At 40.7% G+C, this 16601-nt stretch overlaps 1 protein-coding gene across 1 annotated transcript in view; it reads left to right on the top strand.

Annotated features, from left to right (window-relative positions):
- Tnip3 (TNFAIP3 interacting protein 3) overlaps positions 1–16601 on the top strand; it is a 91871-nt gene that overhangs the window by 52209 nt on the left and 23061 nt on the right. The window contains exons 7-8 of the mRNA XM_051151493.1: positions 743–871; positions 7291–7374. Coding sequence (XP_051007450.1) covers positions 743–871; positions 7291–7374 — 213 coding nt within the window. The remainder of the gene's footprint in view (positions 1–742; positions 872–7290; positions 7375–16601) is intronic.

Here is a 16601-nt window from a genome sequence, read left to right as displayed (position 1 = left end):
ATTTGTTTTCGTAGACTGGATTCTCAATAAGGATCCAATTTACTCCACAAAATGCTGTGAACTATTCTATAAAACAAAGAACTGAGAGGCACAAATCAGGGTCCTCACGTATGTCAAACAGTGAGCTGCTTGGACACTGTCTGAGGCATGCTGACAGCAGAAGGCTGGATCTCTGCCTTTAGTAGCCCTTGTGACAATGCTATGCTCTGAATAGGTATGTGTGGTGTCAGCCTTTAATTGTCTAAAACTTATTGTCTTCATCTCTGGAATAGAATGGTGCAGTATTGCCTTGAGGTATTTGTAGCAGTCCCTTAGAAACAGGAAGTAGATTATTCTGCTGATTTGACTATTGCATGTGAGTATTAGGGCACCACACTAGCATATTTTTTTGGGAGGAGGGGTTTCGAGACAAGGTTTCTCTGTATATCCTTGGCTGTCCTGAACTCGCTTTGTAGACCAGGCTGGCCTAGAACTCAACAGCAATCTGCCTGCCTCTGCGTCCCGAGTTCTGGGAGTAAAGGTGTGCGCCACCACGCCCAGCAGCATTAAGTTTTGATCATGAATAATACATTCAGTAACCCTGTCCTCAGCTCGAATTATATTGTTCAAAAGGAATGTTAGAGAAAACCCTGTGGTTCCTGTTTGCTTATGTTTGGGGGATAGTTGTCAGAAACAGCCAGTCTCTGGATTTCTGTCCCATCCTTTCCTTTGGTAATTTTTGTTTTCTTCTCCTTTCCTTCAGAAGGAAAAGGACAGCCTAAAGGAAGAATTACAAGCACTGAAGAAGGAGAATGAGTTGCTGAAGGAAAACAATGCTCTAGCAAACAGGAAGAGAGAACATTATGCCTGTGAAATTAAACGACTGAATAAGGTACCAGATCAGATAAAATATCTAGGGTCAAAACGAAGGGCTCAGTAAGAGTCCCCCTGAATCACAACAGAGGCGTGGCCACCGTGTAGCTCAGGCTCGCAGCTGCTGAGAACCATCTCTCTGGTTTACATGCACCATCCAGCCTCAGCATGTAGCCATATTTGGCTAGGATGCTTCAGGGAATTTCTGTTCTTGCAATGGACCGTGAAAAGGAGAAATGTAGAGAACTTAAAAAAAAAAAAAAAAAAAAAAAAAAAAAAAAAAAAAGAACCACATGATGGCACTGGGTGTTTGTGAACAATAATATATCTTTTGGCCAACCACGAAAGCTTCCTGAGGAAGCAGCTGCTCTTTAAAGTGATGGTGACAGATCTGGGTGTGATGCATGCATGATGTATGGATGCATGCTCAATACCAAACTCAAGGCTGAGATGCTTGATGTCTGGGGTGCAAGCCTGAATCCACTGTGAAAAGGAACTTCAAGCAGAAAGAAGCAGGGCTTTGAGACACACAAGTGGCTCAATAGCTAAGCTCAGAGGAGAAACTGAGGATGACAATGAGTGTTTGAAAATGGACATATGTTTGTATATATGTGTGTATGCATATATATGTGTGTCTATGTATATATATGTGTGTATGTGTATGTACATGTATATGTTTGTGTATATGTGTGTATGTATGTGTGTAAGTATTTTGTTTCATGAATTTATGTAATATTCTGGGAAATGAGAAAACTAGTTTAGCACAAAAACACAAGTTCCATACTATTGTTTCTCCTAGAGCTAAGCCAAGGGTAAACACAGGTATATTGAAGTGTGTGGATGAGTTAAGATTTACATCACTCAGTTAGGTATTTCATGAACAAAGTAACAGAAAGGTCTACAACAGAAGATAGCAGCTGACTGGCCTTTAAAATGTGCTCAGTCCTCTAACTTTGGACTGCATGCCAGCTCATACTCAGAGGTGTTGCTTGAAGACTCCAGGTGAGATGTGTGTTGTGCCCTTGTCAGGATGCTAACAAACCAGATGTGGCATTAGGTCTGCTTGCAGTAGAACTCATCCTTCAAGAAAAAACAGGAGGTGATGTATAGAGGGTCTTGTAGAAAAGTGGGGTAAAGGAGAACAGGACCTGGAGGTGACAGGAGCTCCACAAGAAGACGAACAGAGACAACCAACCAGAACCCAGAGGGGCTTGCTGAGACTGAAGCACCAACCAAGGACCATAAATAGAGTGGACCTAGGCCTCTTATACATAGGCAGATGTAGCCAATGAGTAGCTCAGGATTCATGTGGTCCTCTAGTAAGGGGCACAAGGGCTGTGCCTGACATGGGCTCTGCTGCCAACTTTTTGATCATTTCCCCTTTGTGAGACTTCCTTGGCAGTCCACAGGGGAAAAGAATCTGCTCAGTCCTGATGGGACTTGATGAGTGGGAAGTTGGGGTGGATGGGAAAGGGGGCTCCCCTTTTCTGAGGAATAAGGGAGGACAGATGGGGGAGAAGAAGGGAGGGTGGACCCGGGAGGAGAGGAGGGATGGGGGCTACAGTAAGGAAGTAAAGTGAATAAATAAATTAATTAATAAAGTATATGATAAAATGAAAAAAAAAAAAAACCCCAAAACCAAAAAGAAAGACCAGAGAGAAAGAAAATGTTTAGAGCAAGTAACTTGTCTTTTTTCTTTTATCTTTTATCATCTACTGGAAAAATTACTCCTCAAAAATCAGAGGAAGCAGGATAACTGTGATTACATTTGAAGCTCTAGGTCACTTTGCCATATAAAGGCACAAAAAAAAAAAAAAAGAAAGAAAGAAAGAAAAAGAAAAGAAAGAAAGGAAGGAAATGAAAAGACATAGGTCATTTTGCCATATGAAGGCAAAATCAAACAAGCAAGAACACACAACAAAACAAAACCCAAATAACAAAAACCCAGTGCATATAAACAGCCAAGAATTCTGTATGTTGGTCCGTTTTTATGTGCACATAGTATTTTTCTGCTATGGGGGATTGTGGTCGACAGAACACATTTAAATTCAGAGAAATAGGCAGCTGTGGGGCACAACTATATCTCAGCTCTTGGGTGGCAGGGCAGGAGCATCTACTAGAAGTTCAGGCCAGCCTGCTCTCTATAGCAAGCTCCAGGCCAGGGAGGGGTATCTTCAAAGAGTAACATCACAGTTTGATACACAGAAACATAAACTCTCATTGAGCAAAAATAATCTTAACAAAATCCTTGTCTTTATACATATATGACCATTTCAACAAGTACTGTTCTTCCCATCCTGACTAAAATTTATGCCCCATCCCAGTGACAACCTACTTTAATTTTTCCTTGGCATTTGTGCTTGCTACTCAGTACAATATAACATCTAACATCTTTTCTCTATTTATCCACTACTGAGTGCAAGTTCCTGGAGGTAGGCTTGGGCGTGCTCGAAACACCGGTTACCAGAGTAAATACAGTGTGTAGCCACAGTGCATGCAAGGCCTTATAAATGTGCCGCTTCTTCTCTTTAAAGTAGATGAAAAATAAAGTTTTAGGCTAAAAACATTATTTTATATATACTAGTGTTTATTCATATAGCTACAAGCTACAGTTCTTCTATGTATCTTCATGGCGGGAAGGCCTGGTAGAAGCAAGTCATCAGCATGCAGCCTTAATGTTCACTGCTTTGGTCACTGAAGTTTCTGGAATTTCTAGAGCAGGGCCTTTGTTACGCAACATTCTTAAATGATCGTTGAGTAGTAAAAGCATGAGTGCAAGATTTATTTAATCAGCTTAATTAGTAAGTCCACATTATAAGCAATAACCAATTTTTGGCCTGATCTTCATCATTTAACAGGCATCACATTAGCATAACACACAATTTATTGCTTATGATTCATGATAAAGAATGTAACAGAATACTTAAAACCCCAAAAGATGTCATTCCACTCTGATCAACAGAAATTTTCACTTAAAAGCCTAGACATAAAGTGATAATGAGATGCACATTATGAATATTACTATTGGGCTTAATTTATTTGTTTATTTTTATTTATATGCCTGTGCCTGTCAGTCTTTGTGTGTTCCATGTGCACTCCTCTCAGACTCCAGAAGAGGGCACTAGATCTCCTGGAGCTGAAGTTACAGGTGGCTGGGAATAGCCTGATGCCAATGCTAGGAATTAAAACCCCAGGCTATCTTAAGTGTTCAGATGCTTGGGCTTTATGATGCGTACTTTTCTTTTCTTTTTAAAGATATTGTAATAAATACGGACTTATTTTGAATATACTCAGAGCATCAATTTGAGGGCAACTTTTAGCTGCTAACTAACAGAGTCACAAGGGTTTAAAATAGCAACAGGAACAGACAATAACACAAGTAACTAATACAAACTGTTCAAACGTGTGCGTGTACTGAATTGAATTCATTGCTTCAAAGAAAACATCCAGCAATTTTGTCAACATCAGTTTCTTACAGAAATGATAGATATTTAACCAGAGTGAGAATTGAGCCTAGTCAGCTGAGGCCATCCAGGGCTAAGTTAACTTGTCTCCTACCTCATCATCTTGGGAATGGATGGATTGTTTAGCGTATCAGAACTGATAGTGAAAATGACTCATCTAGAACAGACTCAAGGAAGTTGGAAAGCGCCAAGATGAAATAAATGTTGACTCAACTCACATTTCGTTCATGACTCAGCTTAAAATTTCCAGAATAGCAATGCAAAGTAAACCAGGAAATCAAGATAAGATGACTTAGAGAGGCTGTCTAGTCACAAGTTCTGGGCATTCTATTGGCATATGTGATTACTGTCGCTCACTTCTGCCACCCGTGCTGGGTTGTCTCTACTATCGTTTATACAGCCTAACATTATTTTTTAACTTCCTTGATATTTCCTAGAGTTACGCAGTTTGTACATGGTACAAAAGGACTGAGTGCTCTCATACTCATGATGGTCCTCAACACACCATCATAAATAAATAAGTAAATTAAGACAACAACCAATTTATTTCGCAACTTTGTTCTCTAATTTTCTCCTAGAGGAAGAAAATATAAAAACAAAAGAGCAGCAACCACAGAAACATTGTTTCTAAAGGGACTCTAGCCAGCCTGAGCGAGCATGGCAAACATGGCTCTGGGAGGCCTTGCCCTGATTGTCCATTCCCTCTGCCTTGCTAAAAACCATTAGAGTACACACCTAAAGCTAGCCACAGGTCTATTCCCTTATTTGGCCACTTCCTTCTCCAAGGATCAAGCTATCAAAATACTGAGATTCAGTAATCAAAAGCCCCCTTTGGCTCACCTAATTAACAGGCCCAATTAAAATTAAATACCTCACCCTAACATGGAGTTTTTCCTTTTCCCTTTAGACCATGGGCCATGTCTGTCTCCTCTCTATCCAGAGGCCGTCCTTTGCTCCTCCCCTAGGCCCCACCCTGGGACAAACACCCGTTTTCCCCTCTCCCTTGTTCCCTTCCCCTTCTCCCCCATTCTCTGTCTCTTGGCTTTATCTCTTACTCTCTTCACTTTGTTCCTCTGGGACTAATAAATCTCCTTTGTGCTGAGAACTGGGGTCCCTGAGCTGATACAGAGCTCTCCATTTTTGTTTTGCAAAGTTCTGAAAATTAACACTCCCATTCAGAATAGGCAATATGTGTAGATTCCAAAGCCCACTACTAGGAAATTCCCAGTTTGACCACATCTGTTCAAAACTATATGCTAGCTTCCTCTTCCTGCCTTTATGACAGTCCTGTGTAGACAGTATAGGCTACACTGAGACTGAGATCGTTCGTTAGCCAAACTTAGTTTTGTAAGCTGTGAATGCATAGACTCTGAGATAAACTCGACTCACTCGACTGACTAGTCAGTAAGCTGCCAAATTGTGGCGCTGAGGACAAGCATGGACGAGAGTACCTGCCACAAGGTTGAAAAGTATTTTTTATTACACTCATCATAAATTGTATATGTCCAAACTAAAGGTAGCATCCTTATGTAATCTAAGTGTGAGTACATAACACCATAAGCTGGTGAGAAGGAATGAGAAATCACTAGCAAATACAAGCTTCTCTTTGCTTCCTCATCCCATGGCAAAAATCATAAAGTTAGAGCACACAGTCATGAGTAAATAAATGTTTTGATAAAACATAAATATGGCTGGCTAGGTCAGGGATAGGAGTTCCAGAAAAGGACAGAGCAGAAGAGAAACGCAGCAGGGCCTACGAATGGCCACATGGTATAGACTTCCTTGGAGGTATGGTGTGGTTATATAGCACTATTCTTGGATCCCCTTAGACATGCATAGCCTCTGGATACAGTGCCCAGGGAGGATACGTCTGTTCTTCTAGATGCCAGCAAAATTTGAGTAGCACAGATAGAAAGTACACTGAAGGGAATCAGAGACTGCAGAAGGCTCTTCCTCTCTTTTTCTTCTTAGCTAGGAAACAGTAAGGCCAACATGAGTGATCTCCTTTACTATAATGGAGGTGGAATACCGTACCCATCACCACGGGGAAGGCAGACCTGGGAAATATTCACATACACAGACCACAGAAAAAAGCTAGTCAGCCATGTAAAGAGCATTTTAAGAGGCCTCCTCTTAGGCTGGGGACATTGTAACAATTATGAAAATTTGCTAAGATCGCAATAAACAACACTGTGCTTTGTTTTTTGTTGTTGTTGTTTTTTTGTTTTTAATTTTTTTTATTAATTTATTCTTGTTACATCTCAATGTTTATCCCATCCCTTGTATCCTCCCATTCCTCCCCCCCCCCATTTTCCCATTATTCCCCTCCCCTATGACTGTTCCTGAGGGGGATTACCTCCCCCTATATATTCTCATAGGGTATCAAGTCTCTTCTTGGCTACCTGCTGTCCTTCCTCTGAGTGTCACCAGGTCTCCCCCTCCAGGGGACATGGTCAAATGTGAGGCACTCAGTAGAAGAGTGGATAAACAAACTGTGGTACATATACACTATGGAATACTACTCAGCTATTAAAAACAAGGAATTCCCAAAATTTGTGGATAAATGGATTGAGCTAGAAATGATCATAATGAGTGAGTTAACCCAGAAGCAGGAAGAATCAAATGGTATATACTCACTTATATCTGCATACTAGCCCAAGGGGCATGTCCCACGAAAGCCTTCACTTACCAGGAAACTGGGACAGAGGGGAAGGCATCCTATTGGGACTCTAAATGAGAGACGCATGGGAGAATAGCAAAATAAAAAGGATACAGAGGGTCCTAGAAATCTACAAGTAGAACAATATGATAGGCAGATTTGGGCCCAGGGGTCCCGCTCAAACTAAGGCACCAGCCAAGAACAATACAGGAGGTAAACTTTAAACCCCTTCCCAGATCTAGCCAACGGTCAGAATATTCTCCACAGTTGAGTGGAGAGTGTGATATGACTTTCCGTGCTTTGTTTTTAACATAGGCTCTTCAGGATGCACTGACAATCGGGAGCTCCTCACCTTCCGAGGACTCAGGGAAGTGTAAAGGCAGGTGCAGCCACGGAGAGGTGAGACAGTCACAAGCAAGCAACGGGGGGGGGGGGGGGGGGAGTGAGAGGCCAGAAATGGTGTGAAGAGGCGGAATTCTTATAGAGGGGGTTGCATTTCGGATGGGTTAAAGGGGCTTTACCCGGGATCAACAAGTCAACAGGCGGGGCGGGGGCGGGGAGGGGACACATCACCAAGTCAACAGGCAGCGGGAATTCATCAACTTAATATGAAAGTCTTTTAGCAGTGAGTCTAGAGAGTCTTGTGGTAGGTTTCTACAACACTACTAACTCAGACTCTGGACCGTTTCGGAAAATGATGGCAGTAGGGGCCATTCTACTGCCACTGCTGGCCTCTGCCTGGCTGAGCAGTGAGTGGAGTCTTTTTTTCCCTTTATGGATAGTTATTTATTTGTATGTTTATGTCCAAGCACACGCGTCGCATGGATCAGTGGAAATCAGCGAACCGCTTTCAGGAGTTGATTTTCTCCTTCCACCATGTTGGTTCTTTAGGCTCAGAGGCAGATACCTTATTTCTTACCGAGTCATCTTGCAAGTTCCACACGTGTGGTTGTAAAAAGAATCCTTCTCACTGATGTACTCACAGGCCATCAGGCTAGCTCAACTCCTCCCATCTGTGGGTAGTATGCTTTTGAACATCAACTTCCTCCTCCTCCTCCCACCCCAGCCTCCCTCAAGATCACCGAGTGGACTTCGTTACTACATCATAGGGAAAGAGGCAATCTGCAAAATTTAATGGTGACGTTCGGTCTTCTTTCCCAGCAAGGCCAATTATCTGAGTAAGTGATTTGGCTTAGGTTTAAGGAAGACAGTGGCAGGTGTACCCTTGTTTATAGTAGGAAACCCAAAACCCCATCTCTTCTGTGTGGATGGCTCTATTGCTAACGCTCTTAGTTTACATTTTTACCATTTTGGCTTCTCGCTGAACAACTATAATGGCCATGCCACCAAGTGCAGGACTTGAGGCTCGTGGAACTCAGTGGCTGCCGTGGCTATTGCCAGTTAGTTCTTATTTAGAACTTGAAATAGTGTTGACATTAAAGCCCTTTACTGGCCAGTGGTCCACAGTGGAAGATGGAACAAAATAATAAGTAAAGACACTTTAAAAAAAACTATCAATGCTTACTTCTGAGCTCCTAATGTGCCCATGAATTAAAAAAAAAAAAAAAAAATTGGCTGGCTCTCCAAACAAACAAAGATAAAATTATAATCATAGCTATCTCTACATTCCATTATGAAGGAATATCTGTGAAAAGAGGTTAAGAATATTTTTGTTTGGAAATACTTTTGTTTGAAAATAATTTAAGTATTTAAGAGGAAAAATATGTTCTCAGTTCCAGTTAGATGGACCGAAGTCTCAGTTGTAGGCTAGGAGAAAGAACTTTCACAAAGCATATGTGTGTTCTATTTTTATTTTCTTATTTCTTTTTAAACCTCAAACTCTTTTGAATTCTGGTGATTGGCATTCAGTTTTTAAGAGGTTATTAGTGGGAATGAAATCATCCCCATACATTCTTATAAGGAGATAGAAACCACTAGAAATTTCTTTTAACTTAAGTATATTAAAGAATTTCCTAACCCTGGGTCCCAGAGACTGTTTATGATATAAGAGTTCTTCTGATCTTTTTCTTATAATATTTATCTTGGTGGAGTGAGAGTTTAACTAGCTACTACTCAAATACAGGCAAGTTGTTTTGAAGCCTTTTTCTTTGAGGGGCTGTGCTGGAATGTTCCTGCTTTCCAAGGTATACATATTTCTAAATGCCATGCACATGACTAGTGAAATCCCAGGTTTTATTCAGTGCGTTTCCAGACTTAACAGAACTGGTTCACTTTCAAGGAAGCCAGTTTCAGGAGATAGAGTATATTAAATGTAAGCAAGTTAAATGTAATAGAATATATTAAAAATAGGCTCAGGAAATTACTGAGTAAATGCTGGTGTTAATTAAGGAAAATGTAGCTAGTGTCCCCTTTCTACTAAGTTTGAAGTTAACTACAACGTAAAGCATTCCATTGTGCCATTCTCATAAGCATGTTCATGTTTGCCCCTCTTCTCTCTCTCTCCCTCTTCCTGGTGTTCTTCCTCCTCTCAGATGCTTCTATCCTCTTAAGTCCCATGTATTCATCTCATAAGATTTTTACCCCCATCCTTCTCCTTTAAGATGTTTTCCTCTTATATTTTTTTTGGTTGTGAACCTAGCCTTTAACAGCTGAGCCATTTCTCCAATCTGACTCTCACACAAACTCTGGTGCCCCTTTTCTGACCACGTCCCCTGGATGGGGAGACCTGGTGGCACTCAGAGGAAGGATAGCAGGTTACCAAGAAGAGACCCGATATTCTAAGAGCATATATAGGGGGAGGAGGTTTCCTTCAGTCACAGACATAGGGGAGAGGAGAAGTGGGAGGGAGGGAAGAATGGGAGGAAACAGGGGAAGGGCTAACAATCGAGATGTAATATGAATAAAATAATAAAATGGAAAAAAAAAGATGTTTCCTCTCCTCTCATGGCCTTCTTTATAGTTCTCTCTCTCTCTCTCTCTCTCTCTCTCTCTCTCTCTCTCTCTCTCTCTTTCCCTCCCTTCCTCCCTCGTTCCCTCCCTCCCCCCTACCACTTACATAATGTGATTTATAAGTAATAAAGCCAGAACATTGTACTTGAAAGTTATCTCACACTTTCAATAAAGAGGGAATTGGCACGAGGCCTGCTCTGCTGGCCATTTAGCTTCAAAAATTTCAGCCTTCCAAGAAATGTTAAAGTATTAATTCACAATAGACTGTCAATTAAATTGTACTTTCTTGACTCTTTTTCCAGCACTGACATTAAATTCCCAATTTTACATGTGAGTTATTTTGTCAGATCCATTTCTAAGAAATTAGAAATTATTTTATGCAATAAAAATGTGAGTTAATGAGATCAAAACATAATTACATAATTTTAGGAAAATCATTTATTCAATCTAATAAGGAACATAATGGGTGAAAGGTTCTAATTGTTCTTAGTGAACGAATTACACTCATTTATTTCTTACATGAGAACTTACTTTAATTCATTTTGTTTAAACACAAATTATTTTATTTCCTGCCATATTTCATTCCTACTATATTAAATTTAGTTGGTGATAACTTGGTGTCGAGGTTTGGCAATGTACTTCCTGTTACAGATCTCTGATCCAGCCAAGAACATATGTTCATCTGTTTAACATTACAGAGAACGGCCCACAAGTAACTTTTATTCCCATGACATCTGTAGTTTTTATTTACATAAATAAAAAATCAATTGTCTAAGTATAATATAGGAAAATTTGTGTTCATCAGTTAAGAAACATCCTTAGATCCAATGTCTTAAATCTATTAGGATTTTTCTTTCAAACTATGACAAGCTAATCATTTTCAAAAATGTCTCACTCATTGTTGTAATATACTAGTAGAATTCATTAAAAGGTGCAGGGGATGATTTGATGGTTCTTGTTAAGTGCACTGACAGGGACATTTGACCATACTTTACAGGAATGCAGAACACAGACATAAGATGTCAATGGTATGAATAAGAATTCAAAAGCCAGCTTCCTCTAACTGTGTCAGGTATGGAAGGCTTCCAGGCTGTTGACTTTGCAAGATGAAGTTGGGCCTTAAATAGTGAGAAGACATAATGTAAAGCAGTGTGACTCTAAATAACTTATCCATCTTGCATCCAAGTGTCTTTGCCTCTCAAGTGGTGATCATGCTGTTCTGCAGAGAGGCACTGGCAAGGCCAGACTGTATAGAAAGTACACAGAACAGCAGGTGTCCTGTGATAAGACATAGCATACTTCTGAGAGAGAGAGAGAGAGAGAGAGAGAGAGAGAGAGAGAGAGAGAGAGAGAGAGAGTCTCAATGTGAGACTGACCAATTTCAATTTCAGCAAGTGGTGGAGGTTTTTGTATTTATTATCTAAATAGCTTTACCAAGACAGAATGATATGACCTGCCTTTGAGAATTTCAATATAGAATCACAAGCAGGGACAGTCTCTTTCATTTGCCATTACTGCTGGCAGCACACCTACCCTTGGGCTTCTGGGTGAGTAAGACACTCATAGTTTGGTCAAGATCAATTTGGAACTAATGACTTGAAATCTCCTGATAAATAATATCTATTTTTTTTCTGTAGATAAAATTCTGTCAGATAGAGTAAGAAAAACTAGGAAAGCAAGCAACTAAAATGGGTATATTGGCCCATACATAAGGCCTCTTGCCTTTTACCCAGGTTTTTTTTTTTCTCCTAACATTTCTCATTGTCCCAACGACATCTTTTCCTAGTAATGCAGTAGATGGTCCAGAATCCTACATATTTCTCATCATATCTAAAAATAGCACTGGGAATTACAGAGAAAGTCAGGGAACCCATGTACTTCTCAGAACACATCAAACACACACAGGATGTGTGGGAGTATGTTCAGGCAAGACCACAAGCACCTGAGAGATAAGCAAAGCTATGTGTACGTACTTTTCAGTTGTTCCCAATTTCCTTAATGAGGATGCCATCTTCCTCAGGAGACATTTCTATCACTCCTAAGATTTATTGACACTTATTGTTTTGAGCAAGTATTATGCTAGATTAGGCTAAACCTTCAAATGTAAACAAAGGTTGGTTGTTTATAGAAAGTGTCAGTGTGACTTCTCGATTTCACTAACTTCCAGTAAGCTGACAGTCTTGCTTTCCCTCAGATTTATCTCCCTACTTATAACTGTGGCCTGGATTTCCATCTGTGAGATTCGTGAGTACCAAAAGCCCCAGGGCCAGGATAGCATCCATGGGAGCATGCAGTGAACAAGACTTCTAGTCCAACATATGAGTATGTGGGACTCTCTTTGGTAGAAATAATGTGCATCTCTGAAATAAGAGTTTGTTTTGTTTTGCTTTGTTTTACCTAATCTCCAATGTGCGATGTCCTTATGGTCCATATTCACTATAATTATCTTTGGGAACTGAAACCATAGCACATATAGAAATAAATAGATTAAGTAGAAGCTATCAAACTGAGCTCTAATTTATTTGTGTGTGGGAAGATTATTTTAATTGTATTAATTTATTCAGATTACAACTCAACTGTTATCCCATCACTTGTAACTTCCCATTCTTCCCTCCCTCCTGCTTTCACCCTATTCCTCTCCCCTAGGTCTAAGACTGAGGGGGACCTCCTCATCCACTATATGGTCATAGGCTATCAAGTCTCATCTTGGAGAAAGTTCTGTCCATTGGGTAGATCAGAGTAGGGGTTCGATGTTTACTACTTGTCCTTGGTTAGTGAAATAGTTTAAGCAGAACCCCTGATAAAATACTCACAAAATGATTACAAGAACATATCAAAGATATCATTCACTGTAACAAGTTAGGCTTCATTCCAGGCATGCAGGGATGGCTTAATGTACGGAAATCCATAAATGTAATCTACCATATAAACAAACTGAAGGGGAAAAAAACCACATGATCATATTCTTAGAAGCAGAAAAAGCATTTGGGAGCTCTATTTTCTTGAACAAACATATTTTACATGAGCCACTCTCAATTATCACATATGATACCACCCAAAGTACATTTTTACATATAAGACATCAAACCCAACAACTGTGATGCTATCTTCAGTCATAAACTGTTATTGAATTACCATAAATTCTACCAAATACATGCAAAAGATTTTTGACTTTTCCCAGTTAAAAACTGATTTTTTTTTTTAAGATCCAAGAAAACATAGCTCACTAAAGGTCTTTGTAGTTGTGTCGGCCAGGAGAGTTTAAGAACTGTAAGTGGAATTTGTTTGGACCATCAACCTGTATGAGTCAGAACCAGAGCACACTTGCTGTCCTTCTGAGGAGAAATATTTTCTGCCCCTATGATCACCATGTTCCCAATTAGGAAACTGAGAAATTTATCAGCATGGGTGGGATCCTCATCCAAGTGAAATAGTCATACATTTTCTGCATCTTGGAATAAACAGACAACTCTCTCTGCCCTTAGGCTTTATAAACAATGTTTATAATCATGCCCAACTCTGATACTTTGAAACAGGGTTTTCCTAGCAGAACACTTAGAGAAATGCATTTCTCCAGTTGTCTGGAACCCTGGTAATGCTGTGTGAGAGTGTAACACAAACTTTTCTCCTGTAGGAGCATATGGCATCTGTTGAGTGGCAGAAGGATCATGGAACTTAGTGGGGTCCCTTTTGGGACCTGTTCCTTTCTCTGATGTGGCCACTCTGGTTGTATCTACTCTCTATCTTTGTTACCTGATCTATTGCTTTTCATTCTTTGCCAGAGACACTTCTGGGGCTCTTCAACCGTAGCCGTCATTCCTTAAAGCGTTTCCCTCAAGGATGGAGAAGTAAACTGTTTGTGGGAAAGATAAGGAAAAAGAGTTAGGCCTACAGTTTGGGGAATTGGGTAGTCTTGTGAAATACAAAGCACAGGAATAACTCAAATCTATGTAGGAATATAGATGGTTGGCTGCTCTGTCAACCTTTATTAACATGAAGAAATTCATGCGCTATGGCATAATAAATGTCCCTCTCTGTTAGAAGAGGCAAGGAATTACATATCATAAAGTTATGACCCCAAAAGGGGCCAATATTTGATGAAGACAAAGTAAAGGCTTACATTTTAAACAGTATTCTGTTGAATGAAATGATATAACACAACCTCGAGGTGAATTTCAAAAGAATAATTCATCATTATTTACATCTAAGCTTGAATGAAATCACAGCTAATAATGTTGGTAAGATTATACTTTATTGCCTGCTTTTGGCAGCTCTCCTTGAATATAAAGCCAGGGCGCACATCACTTATGTGCACTTGAGTCATCTCAAAATAAACGAGAACACAAAGAAGGAGAGCTGATCTCATTTCCTCTTGTAGCTCCTTCATAAGGCAAAGGAGCCAAGAGCCTAGGTGTCCAAGGGGTGAGGTGGGTGAGGCTGCAGTCACGGCAGCCTTTCTCAGGAACTGAACTAAATAAATTACGATAGTTAAGCTTTGCCTCTAATTTTTGTATTTGCTATTTGCTATAAATTGCTGTTGAGGCAGCCTTGCAAATTCTCCTTATTGGCTAATTTTCCTTGCATTGTATTTAGGAGAGAATTGAATAATTGAGCGCAAGGCCTGCGTTATTTGTGGGGGAATGGAGGAAAAGGAGGCATAGTGAATGTGAGCAGAAAGCTAGACCAACACAGTGGACGACGGGAAGAGCTGACAAACCTTCAGTCCAAGAGTTAAATATAAAGTCAGTGGCTTAGACTTCTTGTGGCAGTTTAGGACAATAAGTGTCTTAGTTGAGGCTAATATTACTGTGACGACACAAAATGGCCAAAAACAAATTGGGAAGGAAAGAGGGAAGCCAAGGCCGGAACTCAAATTTGTCAGGAAAAAAACAGGACAGATGGAAGTAACTGATGCAGAGACCATGGAAAGGTGCTGGTTACTGCTTTGCTCCACGTGACTCACTCAGCCTGATTTCCTATAAAACTCAGGACCAGCAGCCTTGGGGTGGCACTGTTAGCTTTTAAGAGGCTACCTCTATGTTGCTTAGCAACCTCTGACATCATCACCTGCCTCCAGGTATGTGCTAGATACCCTTCAGCTCCAGAGCAATATTTAAGGAGCAACCTGCCACCTTGTCTCCCTCCTACCTCTCTCTCTTGTACTCTCTCTAAGGGGATCCCCCTTTCCCTTTCTCTTTCTCCCCCTCCCTCCCATCTCTCAGTCTCTCTACCCTCATGGCCCACTCAGGCCCTAAGCTCTTCCCAATCTTCCTTTCCCCATGTTTCTACAATAAATCTCTCCATATCAGATCTGTTGCCTCTCACTCTGGTCATTTTTAATCCTAACAGGCACCACCCACAATGGGTTAATTAAAATGCACTACAGGCTTGCCTACAGCCAGATCTTATGCAAGCATTTTTAGATGACTACAGCTTGTGTCAAGTTGATGTAAAACTAACTAGCCAACACAATAAAATATCATTTATTCAATGCAGCTAGCTTGTTCCCTGACAATCAACATGTAAGCTTAGGAAATTTCAAGTCAAAAACAAAAAAAAAAAAATCTAGTCCATTTAGCATTCCTACGGCGCAATGTGGACACAATCTTCTGTGGAGGCGCAGCATGAAGGAAGCTTTGTCCAGTTCTGATTCCTGAGCTTCTGATAGCTGCATTCCCAAGACATCTGTGAGTTCTTTGTCAATCCACTAGAAAGTGTTAAATTTGTATTTTGTCCTGGCTTTCTTTTATTTTTTGTTTTGTTTTGATTTTTTGATGTTGTTTTTTGTTTGTTTGTTTGTTTGTTTGTTTGTTTTGTGAGATAAAGTTTCTCTGTGTAGCCTTGGCTGTCATGGACTTGCTTTGTAGACCAGGCTGGCCTCGAACTCACATCGGTCCACCTGCCACTGCCTCCCTAATGCTGGGAATAAAGGCAGGCGCCTCACACCAGCTTTCTTATTACCTATAAATGAAGGTTTTAAAAACAGCATTTGTTGACAGCAATGTGCTTCATTTGATTTGCAGGAGATATTAAGACTCCAGAGGTATTTTTCATCTTTAGAGATCCAAAAACATCATTTCAAGACAGAGGAGAAGGAGGAAGGGGGGGGGGGGTTGTGAGTAGGAGGGAAATCGAAGGAAAGGAAGAGAAGCAGAGAGGGAGGGGGGAAGGGAATGTTCTAATCATGGCTTGATTTACTGCCTGATGATATGATAAAACACTGACAGAAACCAACTTGGGGAGGAGAGGGTTGATGTGGCTCGCGCATCTGTATCACAGTCCATCCCTGAAGGAAGCCACAAGCAGGAACCTGGTGGAGGCAGAAACTAAAGCCCAGAGGGTGATGAAGGAATAGTGCTTGCTCCCCATGGCTTCCACAGCCTTCTTCCTTCACAGCCCAGGGCCATCTGCCCAGAGTTGGCACCACCCACAGTAACCTAGGTCCTCCCACATCAATTGTTAATCAAGGGACTGCCCCACAGATATACTCACAGGTCAGTCTGATGGGGGCAGTGCCTGAGTTGAGGCTTCCTCTTTCCCGGTGATTCTACTTTATGTCAAGTTGGTAAAAATGCCAAGAAAAGAGAGAGGTTGGAGAAAAGAGCGAAAAAAGAAGAGAGAGAAGAAAAGGAAGGGAAGAGGGGAAAGGAAACAGACAGAAAATATACAAGTCCCAAGTCATAGGAGTTCTAGCCACGTACATGCAAAGGGGCTGA

The sequence above is a fragment of the Acomys russatus genome, chromosome 10 (assembly GCF_903995435.1).
Source record: "Acomys russatus chromosome 10, mAcoRus1.1, whole genome shotgun sequence".
Classification (NCBI taxonomy): Eukaryota; Metazoa; Chordata; class Mammalia; order Rodentia; family Muridae; genus Acomys; species Acomys russatus.
The sequence above is the reverse complement of the archived record's forward strand: the minus strand, read 5'-3'. Positions and strand labels throughout refer to the sequence as shown.